Source organism: Ornithodoros turicata, chromosome 2 (genome assembly GCF_037126465.1).
Source record: "Ornithodoros turicata isolate Travis chromosome 2, ASM3712646v1, whole genome shotgun sequence".
In the NCBI taxonomy this organism is placed as follows: domain Eukaryota; kingdom Metazoa; phylum Arthropoda; class Arachnida; order Ixodida; family Argasidae; genus Ornithodoros; species Ornithodoros turicata.
This window is the reverse complement of record NC_088202.1, coordinates 28,453,927-28,470,190: the sequence shown is the minus strand read 5'-3', so window position 1 is coordinate 28,470,190 and position 16,264 is coordinate 28,453,927. Positions and strand designations below refer to the sequence as shown.

The window sequence follows — 16,264 nt, the reverse complement described above, 5'->3', positions numbered from 1 at the left end:
GTATTTCATACGCTATTTGGAGGGTACTGTGCCCATCAGGCATTTTGACTGTGCATATCAAGTTGAGTGCATAGAATGTGATGCAACCTACATTGGCAAGATAGACAAAAGACGTGGGACAGACTAAAAGAGCCAGTTGCCAGGGCTTCTAATGCGTAGCTTAACTAAACAGGACCGAATCAGTCTACCACTGCTGTCCTAAGGGACATATATTTTGATGGTGCAGTAACCTTTGCTCATGACTAGCGATGGGGCCCTAGAAAGTTCTTAGAATCCTGCTTTATCAGGCGTGATGCTTCAGCCTGTAATACATACCATGGCCCCCTATCGGATGTGTAAGATTCCCTCTTAGATAGGCTAATGTGCTCATCTTTGGCCTCTGTTGTAATGATGATGCCACCCGGATAGGCGACAAAACGTTTACGCTCTGTTTTTATTCGTTGTGTTGAGCGGCGTTTGCAGTAAAGGACGCTACATTATGAGGTTGTCACCCGACTTTTGGAATATATTTTCAAATAAAGTTGTTGTTTTACAAAGCTCCATACATTGCAGAAATCATTCTCATTGCCTATTGTTTTGGGGGTGCCATTCTTGCAGTCACATGAGGCACTGAAGGGCCAATTTAAAAAGTAAAGGCAGTCTGATTTATGTTCTTGCCGACATGGCACAGCGTATGTACGAGGTAGCTCCATTTCAGAAGCCTGAGAACACTCAAAGCAATTAGTGTGCTAGCATCAGATATGGTGTACAGCATTACATATTTGCTTTTGCTAGGGCGACTAAGAAGGGTGGATAGAAAGGCAGTTACAACCTGTTTTCACAAAAGACACTCAGATTCATTAGCAATTTCCTCCAAGAGAGCCAAGGCTTTTTCTAGATTACTAGAACATGGGTACCTGGTATCAATAACAAGAATTCATCTAACAGAAGTCAGTGTTTCACACACCCTGCTTTCCATCAACACTATTAAAAGCTGTGTCCCCCAAACCTGCACAAAATTCTTGGAGAGTCTTTAATGGACACTGTTGCTGTCCCTCTCACCAGGTGCTCTCTATGAACCTGATTCACAGCTCTGGATGCACTGCCTGAGCTAACTTCAGCATGCTTTCCCAACACGAATGGTAACTGCTATGAGGAGTGTTGTACTTACTGAAAGCAACATGAAATGCTGTGCCTTGACAGGTAATGTTGATATCCTTCTTAAGACCGTAGAGAGATGTTCCTTGCTCCCTTTATTCCAAATCGTACTATCAGACGCAAGTCCACTTACCACCAAGCCAATGAGTTGTGCCTCACAGTCAGTGCAATCAAGGGAATCTATCACTGAGGCTCAGAAAAGCTGTTTTCCATCGGGATCTGATCCAGCACTGAGCCGTGAGTAGCCCCGTGAAAGTACCAGGGTTCCTTCGAATTTTAGATGTGCCAGCGTTTGTTTTCTTCCCCTCCTTCTTTTTATGTAGTAGCTCATTACTTTAGCCTTGTACTGCTTTGGAGATTGAAGATGTGGAGATGATGTAAGAGGTGGAACAAGGCTTTATGCAAAATGAGGCAAAGTGTGACTATGTACAAATCTTCTGAGAATGTTTATGTATCATTCACACAAAGAGAGGATACGTGTTACATCTTTTTTCCGGTTTTTATATTTATTTATTTATGAATATATCTCAAAGGCCATCACAGGCATTATATGAAGGGGGACATCAACATGGGTCACTTAACAAATACGGAAGTTACAAGGAAAATACATATTTGGAAGACAAGACTCTATTTTTCGTTTGTTCATCAGTCTTGCTCAATAAATTGTTCACTGTAGCAATGGTACACAATGTCACGAAAGGAGTGCTCATCTATCGTTCCGCAAGACCCATTAAAAAGGACTAGTGTTGTGTTTCAACACAACATATTGAACTCATGAACCATGCATCATCTTAAATACAGATGCTGAATTATTTTAAATGTGATAGACGAGCTGTGCGAAGAGCTACCCCCAGTTAGGATCTTGGGTACTTGAAGCCTGTGGCATTTTCTGTGGGAAAGGCTTGCGAGACCCTCTTCACTGCACAGGCTGGAATGACCATGATCTTGTTTTTCCCAAGCTTGCGCCATACTCACCTTGCAAACTGGCGATACGCAGTGTATCTGCATCGTCTACACAGATGTACATAAAATATAGTTTAGGCAAATAGGTAACCGGTTACAGTACAGTGTGTGTGCTTTCGTCACGCACATGGAAATTGGCGGATGTCCACTGCAAAGAGGCTAGATTTCGGCCCCGATTGCGCGAGTTGAGGGGGAAAAGCGAAGCCGGTTTTCAGCTCCCCGTTTGGCAAACTTTGCCTCCGCGCACAGCCAAAATATTTCGCGTGTGGCTTGAAGGCATATTATACCTTCGTAATAGATGCAAACGAAATATTTGTCGAACTTCTGGTCAGAGTCCCTTTAATACGCCGAGCAGTTACTGATTTCACTGTTGTTTGTGTACGCAGTCGAATTAAACTGAGACATCTCACCATTCATTTCGACTCACAGCTGAGCAGGGCTCTCGAATGTGTAGAAGCTTGCGAGAACACCAATGTACAGTGTCTGCTTTCTGTTTGGAAGTGAATTCCACTTCATTTCCAAAGCTTTTCGCTAAGTGGCCCAATTTTACCTTGCTGTTTTTTTCTTCTATCTTTTTTGAAACGCCCCGCTTATTTTCCCTCGTGGGAAACAGAGCGGAGCAACAGAAAGCAAAGCCATCGGCTACGGTGGCAGAAGTTAAAAAAATGGCGGAAAGACGCTTTACATTCTGCTACAAAGCGTATACTAACTACTAAAAGATGAAAGAGCAACAGTCGCTTGAGATACACGTTGCATCCCAGAGCTCCTGCTTATGCCCGTACCCCCTGGAAGTTCGATGCCCGGCCAAGTGGATCTCCGTTAGTACCCGCTGGAGGAATTTCATTATTCTGCGGATACCCGTATCTTCGTGTAAGTACATCGGATGGGATGGACATCCGTGGGACAGAACTTTCTGACTGGGTGTAGGGAAAAGTGGTCCAAAGATAGTCCTACTTATGTCGCATCGGATATCCTCAAGGTTTTGCTAGGACATCCAGGGATACGTATTTTGCAGTCCCTGGAACGTCCTTGGGAATCCTTTGGCAGTACTTGGATGTCCCCAGGATGCCCTTATATCCTGTTCAGGATCTCCTCGGTATATCCCTGAGACGTCGATGGCTGTGTGGGAGAAGAAGAACAGCGTCAAGAGTTAACCCTCAAAGCGTTTCGTGCAAGCGGGTCCTGATGGCCGTACTACACTGGCTACAAATATTGCTACACACACGATAAACTGGCTACTTTTGGCTACTTTTCCTGGGGCTGCCGGCGACTTTTTCACAATTTTTACCTTTTTGGGGCTTCCACGTTTTTTGGCGGGCCCGTAACAGGGTTGTGGTGAGGTGGACGAGGTTTCCCTAGTTATGGCAACGGTCGCCTCACTTCGCGGTGAGATGCGAGACTTTCTGGCCACCACTCCATGTGGTGCGAGTTGCACCACGTCGACTCCACTGCCTTCTTATTGACGTGGCTAGCACCAAACGTTTTCGTCGTGAACTCTTTAATCATTTTCACGCAGCGCCAAATTTTCTAGCCAGTGGTTCTCATACAGCGTTAACACATCTAATGAAAGGTGGTCTTAGCTTTCCTTCAAGATTTATGTAAAGTGATCGCCGTCCGTTCATAGCGTCAGTCCGCGATTTAACCCTGTGCAATTTTCTTGCGCTGTTAATCGCATTTCTCATAGTTTCACTGTTTTTCATTGTACGTACATACCATTGTGTCAGCGCAATACATTTTTTTACTATACCGTTCCCTGCTCTGACCTTTCCAACACCGCAAACACACTTGATTAAAAAACGACGACCGGGCTGTTTTACAGACCGGCAAATGTAGAGGCCTATTGTATCATATCGAGTACCCAGCTGCGCGTATGAATTGGGGTGTACCGGAAAAGAGATTCTCCGTGTGCGAGCTGCTGTATCCAGATGTCATGCAATTTCTGGCGCGTGGAAGGAATAAACAGGAAGCAATAAACAGGAAGTATAGCTGCCATCTCAAGAGCGTAATTGGAGACGTCCACGTATGTCATGGAATAAATGCGGCATGTTCTCCCACACAATGCCTCATTTGCTCATATGATAAGAAGCACAATGACAACCTTCCTGCTCCGGCTGACCCGTACTTCGGCGCTGTTCGTGTACGCCGTTATCACCTTGTGCACTACTGCCAACAGATCATTTGCAGGTAAATTTTTCAAAATTACAATATGTTGCCCAACCTGAATTGCTCTGCAAAGCGATACAGCATGTACGTCTATAACCATTCATGGGACCTTCCTTGGGTAATAATGCTGCTATGCGTGTCCGGCTTCCACTGCCTCTGGGGCAGCGGAACCCGACACGCAGCTTGTGATCCCCGCCGTTTTTCTTGCCAGAGGTATTCAACGCGTACGTGAACAGTTTTAAAGATTGAAGGTATTGATAGGGAACCCATAACGTTGATTTGCTGCACTGTACTATACCCTCTGCTCTATATATACACTACCCAATGCCGTCGGTAATGTGGTAAATCAGTCGCCTCACAGTGAGGACCGAAGTCCTACGGTGTCCACAAAGTTTAGGGGTGCTTTAGGGCAGAGCGCGTTGGTAGGCTGGATTTGGTTATGGTCTAAGCAGTTTTGTCACAGTGAGAGGGCGAGAGTGCAGCTGATTTAGAGACCCTAAAGGTGTCCTTCTGAAAGGTTGCTAGTGCTGGCAATGGACAAGCATGTGTTCTACATCTTCACGATCACCGCATTGAAGTCATCTCGCATAGTCAACTTGTCGCAAGCGACATCACCACTGAGCTATAAAAGCTACATTGAGTCGCATTCGGTGAATTAATGCAGCATCTTGCCAAGAAGTATTTCGTAATACCCGGAAAGCGATAGTTGGATCAGCTCTGGCAAGCTGTATCAGAGTGCAAAGGTGTGTTATGAAATACCCTACGAAAAACGCAAAGACCGATAGAGACGGATGTAGGGATAATGGGGGCAGGGAAAGGGATTGCTTCATTGCAGTAACGTTAAAGTTAATGCTGTAATCATTGAGAATAAGGGGCAATTCTCATATACACAGGGCAGTGCTGTTATTTCCTTCCCGCACTGCTATGAACCACTGGAAAACAGCGCTTGTCAGAGTTGAGCTCGTCTGGACTTTTTCAGCGCTCACTTTTAGCGCTGATTTGTGATAGCCAACCAAGGGGCTGTTTTACCCACGACGTCTCGGAAGCTGTGGGATTGTTTCGCTTCTTGGTTTTTGCGGTGTCTGGGGATTTGAGGAAGCAAATCGGATACAAATCAAATCCGCAGTTTGCGAAAGCCGCTTTACCACATCGAAATCAAGTTCGGATTTAAATTTATTCCAGCAAATCAAATCATTTTCAATCCGGATCTATTTTCAGCACGCCAAATCAAATCCCTTTTTAAATCCGGATTTTTCAATTCTGAAGACAAACTAACACTGCTGAACAGCTGTGGAATGGCTTAAGAGTCGACCGCATTTTCGGAAGCTCGGATGTTTAGACAGAATACCTGATTACTAACGGGAATTCCTAACACTTGTGTAACTAAGAAAAATACGCCAAACATAAGACTGAAGAGTGACCCCTAATTATTAAAAAAAGGTATTTGAGATAAAAATTAGAAACCTTCTGCGTCATACTCGTGAAGGTTTTTGCCGCCTAAATAGGTGGGTTCCATCAGTGTATCTAATTAATTTGTCTAATTAGCTTAACTGAGCTAAAAAAATTCCCAAGGAGAGGTAACCTTTTTTTTCCCTTTGCGCTAATTAGAAAGCCCATGACCACAACACCCCATTTCAGTCACAATTACAGGATCTCTCACAATCTACCGGCCTCGGTGGCTCAGTCGTTCGCCTTCTGATCCCGAGATCGTGGGTTCGAACCGGCCGAGGACGCCAGCAACTTGGTGGCAGGGTACAAGTTGCTTAGACACCGTAAGAGACCGTAAATTGATGTAAGCAGCGTGCAAAAGCATCGTTGCAGTGTTCCAGTAGTACCACCGACGAATACCCTTTTATCCTACGAAGAGACGCCGAGATTTTCTCAGTGGCTTATACGCCGAATATTGAAGTCTATTGGACTTACTGCCGGCATTACATTACAAAGTATAGCAGAGGCAGCCAGAGCCGGAGCAAGCGGCCACGGTCGCGCAAGCATGCGCGTCGCTCATGTATATAGGCTGAATTTCATGGCAAATGATGTAAACCCGAATCCACATCTAAATCTTTGAGAAAAAACGTGATTCACTCCAAATCCAAATCCCCAAGCAAAAATTTGATCCAATCCAGCTCCAAACCATCTTCATAATGAAGCCACCAACCAAATCCAAATCAAACGACCAGTCTCTTTTGGGGTTTTAAATCCGCAACTAAATCAAATCCCCAACACTGGTGTGGTGGCGAACTGAGCATGGCGACGAATTTCCCATTTGTCCAACTAATAGACGATTTCAGAAAATCCCAGTGCCCCTTGCGCACGTGTTGCACCCTGGGAGAATATTGGAATGAACTGTCCTTCACGTTTCGTTTTCGCTCACCTTGACTCCTCGTGGACAATCGGCAGAGAGAGAAGGGACGGAAACATCTTGCACAAAACTTCTCCTTTTTTGTTATGAGCAAGTTCCTCTAGTTTAAAGGGGCGCTAAGCTCTCTGGGGGTGGGGAAGGAATATAGGTTTATTGCAAAAAAAAGCAAGAAAGAAAGAGGGGAAAGGTTAGCCTGGCTCCAGAAGCCGACTTGCTATTCCCGCTTACAAAAAAGGAAAAATAAAAAGAAGAAAAAGAAAGAAAAAACAAAAAGAGCGAAGAGAGCGAAAGAAAAGAGGCGCAGTCATAGGCTCAGCTCGAGCCCTGTGTCAGTAAGGAAGCGTAAAGTTCCCTTCCGACGCGCCACTGATATTTATAATTGGGTGTTTACGTCGCGAGACAACTGAGATCATGAGCGACGCCACAGCGGTCGGTCTGTGGATTGCTTTTGCCCACCTGAGGGTTCTTTAACGTGCAATGAAAGCTCATTACACGGCACCCCGTATTTAACGTCCCTCGCGGAAGACGGCGTGTCTAAGCAACTTGTACCCTGCCACCAAGTTGCTGGCGTCCTCGGCCGGGTTCGAACCCGCGATCTCGGGATCAGAAGGCGAACACGCTACCGACTGAGCCACCGAGGCCGGTGACGCGCCACTGAATGGGTCGTTGCAGAGGGCCCAGTAGCGTTACCAGCGAGACCTCCCTCAGCCCTAGGGCAGTTAGCCGCTCCATGAGAGTGCCACGGGGAGCGGCGAACAGGCGACAGTGGAGGAGCAGGTGGGAAGTGTTGCCCTCGGTAGAGCAGGCTGCACATGTAGGGGTGTCAAGCATGCTGATTTGGAAGAGCCGTGTTGGCGTTCGAGCCACGCTTAACAGCAGACGGTGGATAACGGACGCTTCCCTCCTCGTGGTATTGGGGGGGGGGGGGGACGTATTGCATTTTTGGGTCGATGGAGTGCAGAAATGTATTGGGCGAGATGGCACGTACTATGAAATCTTGGACACAGCGAGAGCGCAAGCGACGTATTTGGAGTAAGGAGGCTGACATTGAAAGCGGGATGCTGAGACTCAAGGCAGCCGTTGTATGGGCACGTTTCGCAGCAATGTCGGCACGGGTATTTCCGGGCAGCCCGACGTGACTGGGCACCCACTGGAGCCGTACGCTGTGGCCGGAAGCTTCTTGTATACAACGAGCTCGTTGTATCTGGCGATTCTCTGGTAGTTTCTCAAGTCGCCTATTGAGCTTATGGATCATCTGCGAAGAGCCAAACAGTGGAAAATTACCCAAATGGGAGGCCGTTAATATATATTAAGATAAATAGAGGGGTATATAAAACAAAATAAAAAGAAGAAACAGATAACGCACAGTCAAAGCGTATATCCACTGCATTCAGGTAATCACAGAGTGTTCGCAAAGGATGATGAAAGGAAATCTGGACGATTATGCTGGGTAAGTTGGGGCATTAAGACAGCAGGAGGAGGGACGCAGTAGAAGGCCGATAACAGAGCCCTGAGGTATACCGAATGTGACTTCTGCGATGTTATATGATGTGTTATTAGCAACAACAACTCATTATCTATTAGACAGAAAATTCCGTATTTATTTCAGGACTAACGACTCCAGGTTTAGTCTTGCTAGCTTCATTAAAGGCAATCGTGGGGAACACGGTCGAAAGCTTTCGCGATTTAGTGAATGTGGCATCCACCTGGCATCCCAAGTCTAGAGCAGTGGTTCCTAAAGTGTGGTCCGCGGACCCCCGGGGGTCCCCGAGAGTGTTCAGGGGGGTCGTCGACGATCGAATACAGTTCGAAGACCGTCTTGGCTGGTGCTCGTCACGTCATCTCTGAGAGGGACGCGCGAATCTGCTCCCCACTGCTTACGAACCGGACTTACAACTGCGTCTTTCTTCAATTGAACCCGATGTTTGTGCATAGTCAGTTTGTACGTAGTATGCCAAGATTGTACGCAGACATTTGTAGCCTTCAGTATGCAGCATCACCCTTCGACCTGAACGCAAAGTTGAACTGTAATTTCGTGTTAGGTTTTTCAGGTGTGACACTTGTGATACTAAACAAGGCAGAAATATACTACCTTCTCATTTCCTTCTCATCCGCATATCATCGTTATCACGTATCTCTCTCTCTCTCTCTCTCTCTCTCTCATTTCCTGCATTGCGGTGCGTTGTTTCTTTGTGTATTTTTCCTTTTCTTTCTTCACGTCCCTTATTCATGTCAACATGAATCGTACTTAATGGGGGTCCTCGAATTGATTCGCAGTGGTTTTGGGGTTCGACACAACGAGAAGTTTGGGAAACACTGGTCTAGAGTAGAGAGAAGAGTCGTTAGTTAAGTCTACCAGCTGTATCTAGCATGAATAGTTGCGTCTGAAACCATGCTGATTAGAAAATAAAAAAATAATAAGAGAACTATTATCTTAGAGGAAAACAGCGCGATGGGACATGATTATGTGTTCCAGAAACTGCAAGGGTTAAGAGGCATCCGCTGAAACACCTTATGTTATCGCCATCCTCTATTTATTGCTGCTGTGGCCGTTTTTAAATGACTTCTAAATGTCCCGTCCACTACTTGTTCGTAATAAAACAGACGCGGAAAAGTTCAATAAACCATCAATTGGAAACTTCAGTGGTTGCATGTTCTAACATGACGAAAAGTAACCCGGAGACAGGGGAAACACACGGACAACCACAACAAATACTCGATGCCAGAGCAAACACAAATCTCCCACCTTATGTGTCCCGAACACAGACATTTGTGTTCGTTGAGTTCAGGTCCTGAACTCAACTACCCGTATTCCCCAACTTACTTAAACCATTGGTTTAGTGACGTCGGGTTTAAATCGATCACGTGAGACTTTCGTTCGCCAATCCTGGATCACCATCCCATGCTCTACAACCTGCTGCTGTGAAGCAAATGGCACCGCACATAGCGAGCTTCCTGCACGGCGCATGCGCATTTTGCCAGAGTCTGCAAGAAGCGATGGAGGCCGGTAGGCCTAATCCCCGGTTCATGAAAAATTTTTCATCAAATCTTGGGTAAGTTTTGATTGATATAGTTACTAGAAGCGCCCAGGAGGTGGATTTTATCGCAATGGGACGAATATTCGCTTCAAATGTTCCATTTCGATCATCCACCCAAGCTACTTAAACCGGTGGTTTAAGACCCATATATTTGAATGGGACGTATTTTAAACTAGGGGAGAGGCTAGTTTAACGTCGGCCTAGGTACGTTGCAACTGTGAACGTGTGCTAAAAAAACTATTGTAGAGTGGTTGTGGTAGGTGATGTTTCACTAATTCGAAATCTGGTAAAAAATTAAGCAGAATCGTTTTAAATGCACGGTTAGTAAACGAAAACGGCGTAACGCTTGACCGGGGGTACGGAATGCGGCTGTTGTATTTAGAAGGCGCTATTGCGAACTTTTGCATGACAAACGTAAAAATCACCGTCAAAGTGTGGTCAAAGAGAGTGACATCGACATGTGCCACTGGACAAAATCCAGATACCAATTCAATGGACCGATAGAGCGTGCGGATGGCCGAACGTCAATGTGACATCACCATGCTGGCGCTTATTATGATGCAGAGGTGGGGAAATTACTTTTATTTTGTAATGCATTACCATTACTCATTACTTGCATAAAAAACTAATGCATTACATTAGTCATTACTTTTTGGATATTAGTAATGCATTAGTAATGTCATTACTTTAACGAAGTAATGCCATTACTCTGGCATTACATTTACATTTTAGGGCATAAGCCTCAAAGATGCTATGCATAAGTTTTTCCCTTGCTTTTTTTGCTATAGGCAATAGCCACCCGAGTATCCCCAAATTGGTGCCAAAAAATTGGTGCCACTAAATCCCAGCAGAAGCAAGTCTGATAGGCAAGGCCTCTTCTAGCATTGTGGAGCCGGCGGATGAAGCCCCGCCTACAGAAAAACTGGCAGAAAAACTACATCTGACAGCACAAGAGAAACTAACACAGTACCATACCAAAACAGTGCATTACTACAGCAATAATTACGTGTTACCTTCATAGAGGCTATGTTTCTATTTCACTGATTATCCTTTACTTCAAAGGCACGCAGGAGAAAATCGGTGATATCATCATGTAGACACTTGTGACACACACCGCCGACTGTTGAACCCTTGCAGAATTCCCCAGGCCGCGCCTTTCTCTTTCCATGTTGCCATGTGCTCATTGTTAAAGGCGGGTTGAAGAAAACATGGATGTTCCAAATCTTCGCGTGGCGCAGTGAACATTCGACAAAAGTAATGAGTAATGCCTCCCTGCATTACTCAGTCGAAATATAATGCATTACCATTACTCATTACTTGCTGGCAAAATGCAATTCATTACCATTACTCATTACTCAAAAGTAATGCATTACCAGTAATGCATTACTTTGTCATGCATTACTCCCCACCTCTGTTATGATGTCGTCTCCTGTGATACACACTGTAAGCACCCCGTGATTGTACAGTAAGAGCAATAACGTGCTATAGATGGTTGTTGCGAGCCCCGATGGAGAAATTGAGGGGCGTTATCCACTCGCATGTTTATTAACCATCCCAGTATCTTTGCAACGTGTCTTATATCCCCATGCTCCATGCAAATGCTGCCCATTGACTAGGATGCAAGGCACATACAATGAATTCTTTTCACGGAATGATGATGTGGACATTTTCCGGACAACTGCTAAGTTTAAGAGTGTATTAATGTCTATGTAACCATAAGTCTTGTTATAGCACTTTGAATCTTGGGCTTTGTTGGAGGTTTTTATTACTTTTATGTGTTTCTTGTGTTTGGTGCACCACCACGTTAGGCTTAACCGCCGTTGGTGGGCACCAAAGTACAAATAAATAAATATCCAGAGACATTTAACCGTGCAATAGTACTGATCATAAAGTGCATTAGCGTCTTGCCGCTGTTGTGTGTATACTATGGAAGCATGGAAATATGCATGTTGTTGCACTACACTGAACACGGAATTTGAGCAGATTTTGCTTTCCCAGGTTATGAAAATACCGGAGCAAAACCGAACGAGGTCCCCATTTTCCCTGCATTCACATGTAATAGATTTGTAATTCACATAGATGAAACTGAAATGTGTGTTTTACTTATTTCAGCATCCCACAGCAGAGGAGACCAATGAAAAACAATTCTTCAGGTATTGTGTTACTACTGCTACATTGGAAAACATTAAAAAAGACAGCTGCTTACTTCTATTTTGATTTATCGTATGGTAACAGTAGATCTGCTTTTGTAGGGCTGTTTCTGCGAAAGACACTACACAGCGGTGTGCTAAAGGAGGCCGGAGACCTTTTGGATGCATCATTATTTTTGCAGGTTAACTATTGCAGGTACATAACCAATCACTGACAGTTTTTGTGTATTGTATAAGCACAGATATTCTGGAGATCATTTCTTAAAAAAATCGCTGTTGTGGACTCATTCGTCACAACAACCTTGTATTCGTGAGATTTTTGTTCATATTCAGACAATAAAGGCTATTACGTAGTTCCACAAGGATGACTTTTTTCATAGAGGCATGCACTCTCGATACTCCGCTCAATTAGTTGGTGAGGTAACATGAAAACATAAGTAAGCAACGGTGCACAAGGAAAAAAATCTTTGCTACATTCCCCATGCTGACTCCACTAATATATCTGAGGTGTACTTCAAAAGAGCTGAATTGCATAGGAATCAAGGGCAATGTGTACAGAAACTTTGAGCTCCCTTGCTCATTATTGCATTGCACTTGAAGTTGAAAATTAGATCAACTGCAATTACTGCATATAACACCTTCCAGATAGGTTTAACAAAACATAGGTTACAGGCTTATCAATTGATGGTATTGACAATTATAATAGTAGCCAGCTGGTACACGCAACATCAAAATGCACATGCGGTTCTGTCATAACTGTAGCATGAGTGCATGGAAATATTGTACATGGCCACGTGAGTGTTGTCAACTACTTAAAAGAAAGTTAGCTTCCGTTAGCATGGGTACAGATTTGTCCTCCCAGTGCAGCTGCTTGTATATACACTGAGCACACGAGAACGCGAAAGAGCACTGTCCCATGTTAACAGTAGCTGTAGTTCTTATATGTTATAGACAGCTGCTGTATGGCTGCGTAGTTAATTTCTATGCGCATGTGTTCAGAGTGGATATTGATGACAGTAGTAAAGCAAGGTAAACATGCACCCATGTTACACTAGCTCTCCCTCTTTTATGTTGTTGATAGCTGTCATATGGCCAGAAAGTTTATCCATGTACTCAGTGTGAATATAGTACTAAACAGAAAAACAGAGTCCCTTTTGTGTCTGCTGAAGCTCAGGGCTTTTCTTTCAAGCTAAAATGTATGCATGCTGTTCTGCATCATTTCTGTGAGCAGGACTGTTAAAAATTGCTTGACGACACTGCAGTTTTACACTGGTGTGATCAGTGCACTCTTGTTGTGTAGTCTCGTATCCTGTACAGGTAAATCCTGAGAATGGGAAAACACATTCCTATGGAATCATGCTACATGATTTGTAATATACTCCCGCATGCACATTCCAATCAAGCTTCTATTTATAGCGAATGACACAATGCCTCTAATTTGGTGTTGTGCCTGTCTTCAACGTGTTCTGAATAGCTGAGTTCAAAAATAGTGAACCAAACCAATATCCACTTCTAATATGCATATGTGTAGTACATCACTGTACATTCAGTTATGTTACAACTTGTTCCCCTTACACCAGCTCAGGTGCATGCTAAGTGTCCACGGTTTTTTCCGTATGACATGTCCTGTACAATATCTACGCAGAATGGGTACTCCCATATCAGACCGGCTCTCCTCTGCCTTGACTCCACCACACTCGCACTTGACCACAAAAGCAGTGAGTGGAGGGTATACACAATATGGGAATACTACGGTAACAAAATTCGGATGTAACTAAGAGTCATCAGCTTCATGACAAATGGTTTTAACTGTCACTCGAAACAGTGCCTGAATGATGTTGCAATACACGACACCATGACATACATTTATCGCTGGAAAGCTTCCTTCCCCCTGATCGTCACAAGGAGAATACGTGGCATCTCATGCAAACTACTTTCACTGAATGACAGGCACCAAACGCTTGTGACATTAGATTGTATATGTGTCACACCTGGTTATCTATTTTGTTTCAAGTAAGCAGTTCTTTAAAGTAACATGTGAAGAAAATTTACTGCTATACAAATATGTGGCTGGCATTAGCTTAGGCTTATCGCATACCATGCCATCCCCAACACAACTGAACTTGATGTAACACATGAAAAACATGTCTGTGTAAGAGCCTGCTTCACCATAGGTTCATAAATCTTGTGGTTATGTGTGTGGAATTTTTCATTTCTTTTTAATGGGAAATTCACACTACTTCTGTTTCTTTTCAGAACCCCTCTCTCCTCCCACATTTTCATTTTCTTAGGGGTGCATAAAGTTCAGTAAAGTGGAACGAAATAATTACATGCTTATCTTGGGGGTGCGCCAACATGATGCATTTGGCCGGAAGTTGTGAAACTGTTGCTTTGGGTGCTGCTAAAACTTCTGAACCATTTCCCCATACATCATGTATTAACTTCCTGAAGTTGCCTGAAGACTGCATGTTCATCACTCGTTACTGAAGTTAGGTGGGTAGTCATGCAGAGGCATCTGTATTATTTTACTACATATTCAGTGTTATGTCCCATACATCTGCTCCCAAACTTTGTCCTTCATGATGCAGTACACCATGCTCACTACATTAAACTGTCCAGTTGCATAGATTTGTGTTGACACAACTGGATGAATATGTCCGCCTCTGCAAAGTGACAACTACCAAAGTGGCTCAAAAAATAACTGAAATTGTGGAAAGAAAGAATTTTAACAAAAGTAATACATCACATTGTAGCTAAGATGCACGTGATTTCAAGTTGCATTCCATTCTTTGTGTGAGCGTATTTGCATTGCGCACATTTGTCCATTGCGAACTTCATCTCGCTGTCTGCCATAGATCAATACAGAAAGCAAGCAGACAATGATCTGTGCTACTACAGAGATTTCATGCTAGAATGAGCACCTCTAGGTGTGCCGTGCTTTGATATTCCACTGTGTTGTTTCTCAAGAAATAGCACAATCTCTCAATACAAAGCTTATAGTGAAACTGCATAACCACACAGTGCAGAAATGCAGCCTGCGCAATAATTTTTCAGAGCTTTATCATCTGTGTAAAGAACGAGAATTAGTTGAGGCAGGCCACAAACATGAGCGATACAAACATGTGATCCTCGAATGCCCAGTTGCTTGAATTACAGTGTGTAGCTCAGGATGTCTGCAATCCAGTAAAGCATGGAAAACTGGGAAAATAGTCCGAGAACTATTCCATGACTGGAAAACTAAAAAAAAAATGCCAAGCAAGTGATGAAGAGCTGCTGAAATAAAAATTAACAAACTAAGTTTACACAATTATACAGCGGCAATTATCATTCTCATGGCATCACACAGGCCTCTTATGTCATTTCACAGTCAAAGTTGAGTGATCTGTGTTAGAGTGGAGTGATAACTAACTGCATCACTAATACGCAAATTCTTTCTGAACAGGAATCCTAAATTAAAAGCTTAAATAAGGAGTGATTTCAAAGAGCGTAGTGCATGATGCAGTCGTCCGTGTCATTGTTCTTCTGTCCGCGTCTTTGGGCTGTCTACACACCATAATTCGTACGACCTACCCTGCCTTGCAACACTTGTTTAGTGCATGATGTGCTGTTGACAGCCGTATTTTAGCATGGCATGGCATGAGCTGTGGGGAGTTTTTAGGCATTGGAAGTGGTGATGGTTTGGCATGTAATGGTGCGATGATAATGCTAGTGAAATTTGTAATGCCAGTATGAATTTGAGAGAGAAGCTTGTAAAGAATGTAAAGAATGAGCATGGAAAATGTGTAAGTCCCGAACCAGTTGCACAAAAGTGTTCCCTCAATACTATATGAAGTTGAAGAAATAAGCACAATGCAATTATTGAACGAAATAACAGCAGAGGCTTATTTGTAGCTGATGTTGCAGCTGTTGTACGTGTTTTCTTCGGTCCACTCCTGTTTGCTCTATCCTTTGAACACCACTCATGAAACTGGTATAACACCTCCTTCTTTATGAGATATTTGGTTCATTTTAACATCTATATTTTGTGTACATGGTCTCATTAAACTACAAATCCTGAATGGTTCAGACGTAGTGTACTGGCACTAAAGTGTGTCCATTTATTTTAAAAATGTCGAATGCATCATATCAAATGACAAATATGCTCAGTAACTGTAATCACAAATATATACACTAGGTAGGTTCCTATTTCGTGAAATTTGATCAGAGCAAGAGACAGTCACAACGTAACGATAAATCTTTGTGGGCTGAACAGAACAGTCAATTTAGTGGTTAGTGATTTCCACAATAATCTGATATGCTGAAATGCAGAAATAAGAGAGGTCAGAGTTAAGCACAGCAACGCACCGCACTGACAGGGGGTCACAACACTTCCACGCTCACAAGGAAGGACGCCCTGGGTAACATGACGAAAACAGCGATAAACAAACAAACGAAATACACACACACACACA

The 16,264-nt window shown here is 43.7% G+C and overlaps 1 protein-coding gene across 1 annotated transcript in view; it reads left to right on the top strand.

The window, feature by feature from the left end:
* Positions 1-4,153: 4,153 nt before the first annotated feature.
* LOC135384465 (venom metalloproteinase BumaMPs1-like) overlaps positions 4,154-16,264 on the top strand; it is a 37,198-nt gene continuing 25,087 nt past the window's right edge. The window contains exon 1 of the mRNA XM_064613665.1: positions 4,154-4,284. Coding sequence (XP_064469735.1) covers positions 4,176-4,284 — 109 coding nt within the window. The 5' untranslated portion in view covers positions 4,154-4,175. The remainder of the gene's footprint in view (positions 4,285-16,264) is intronic.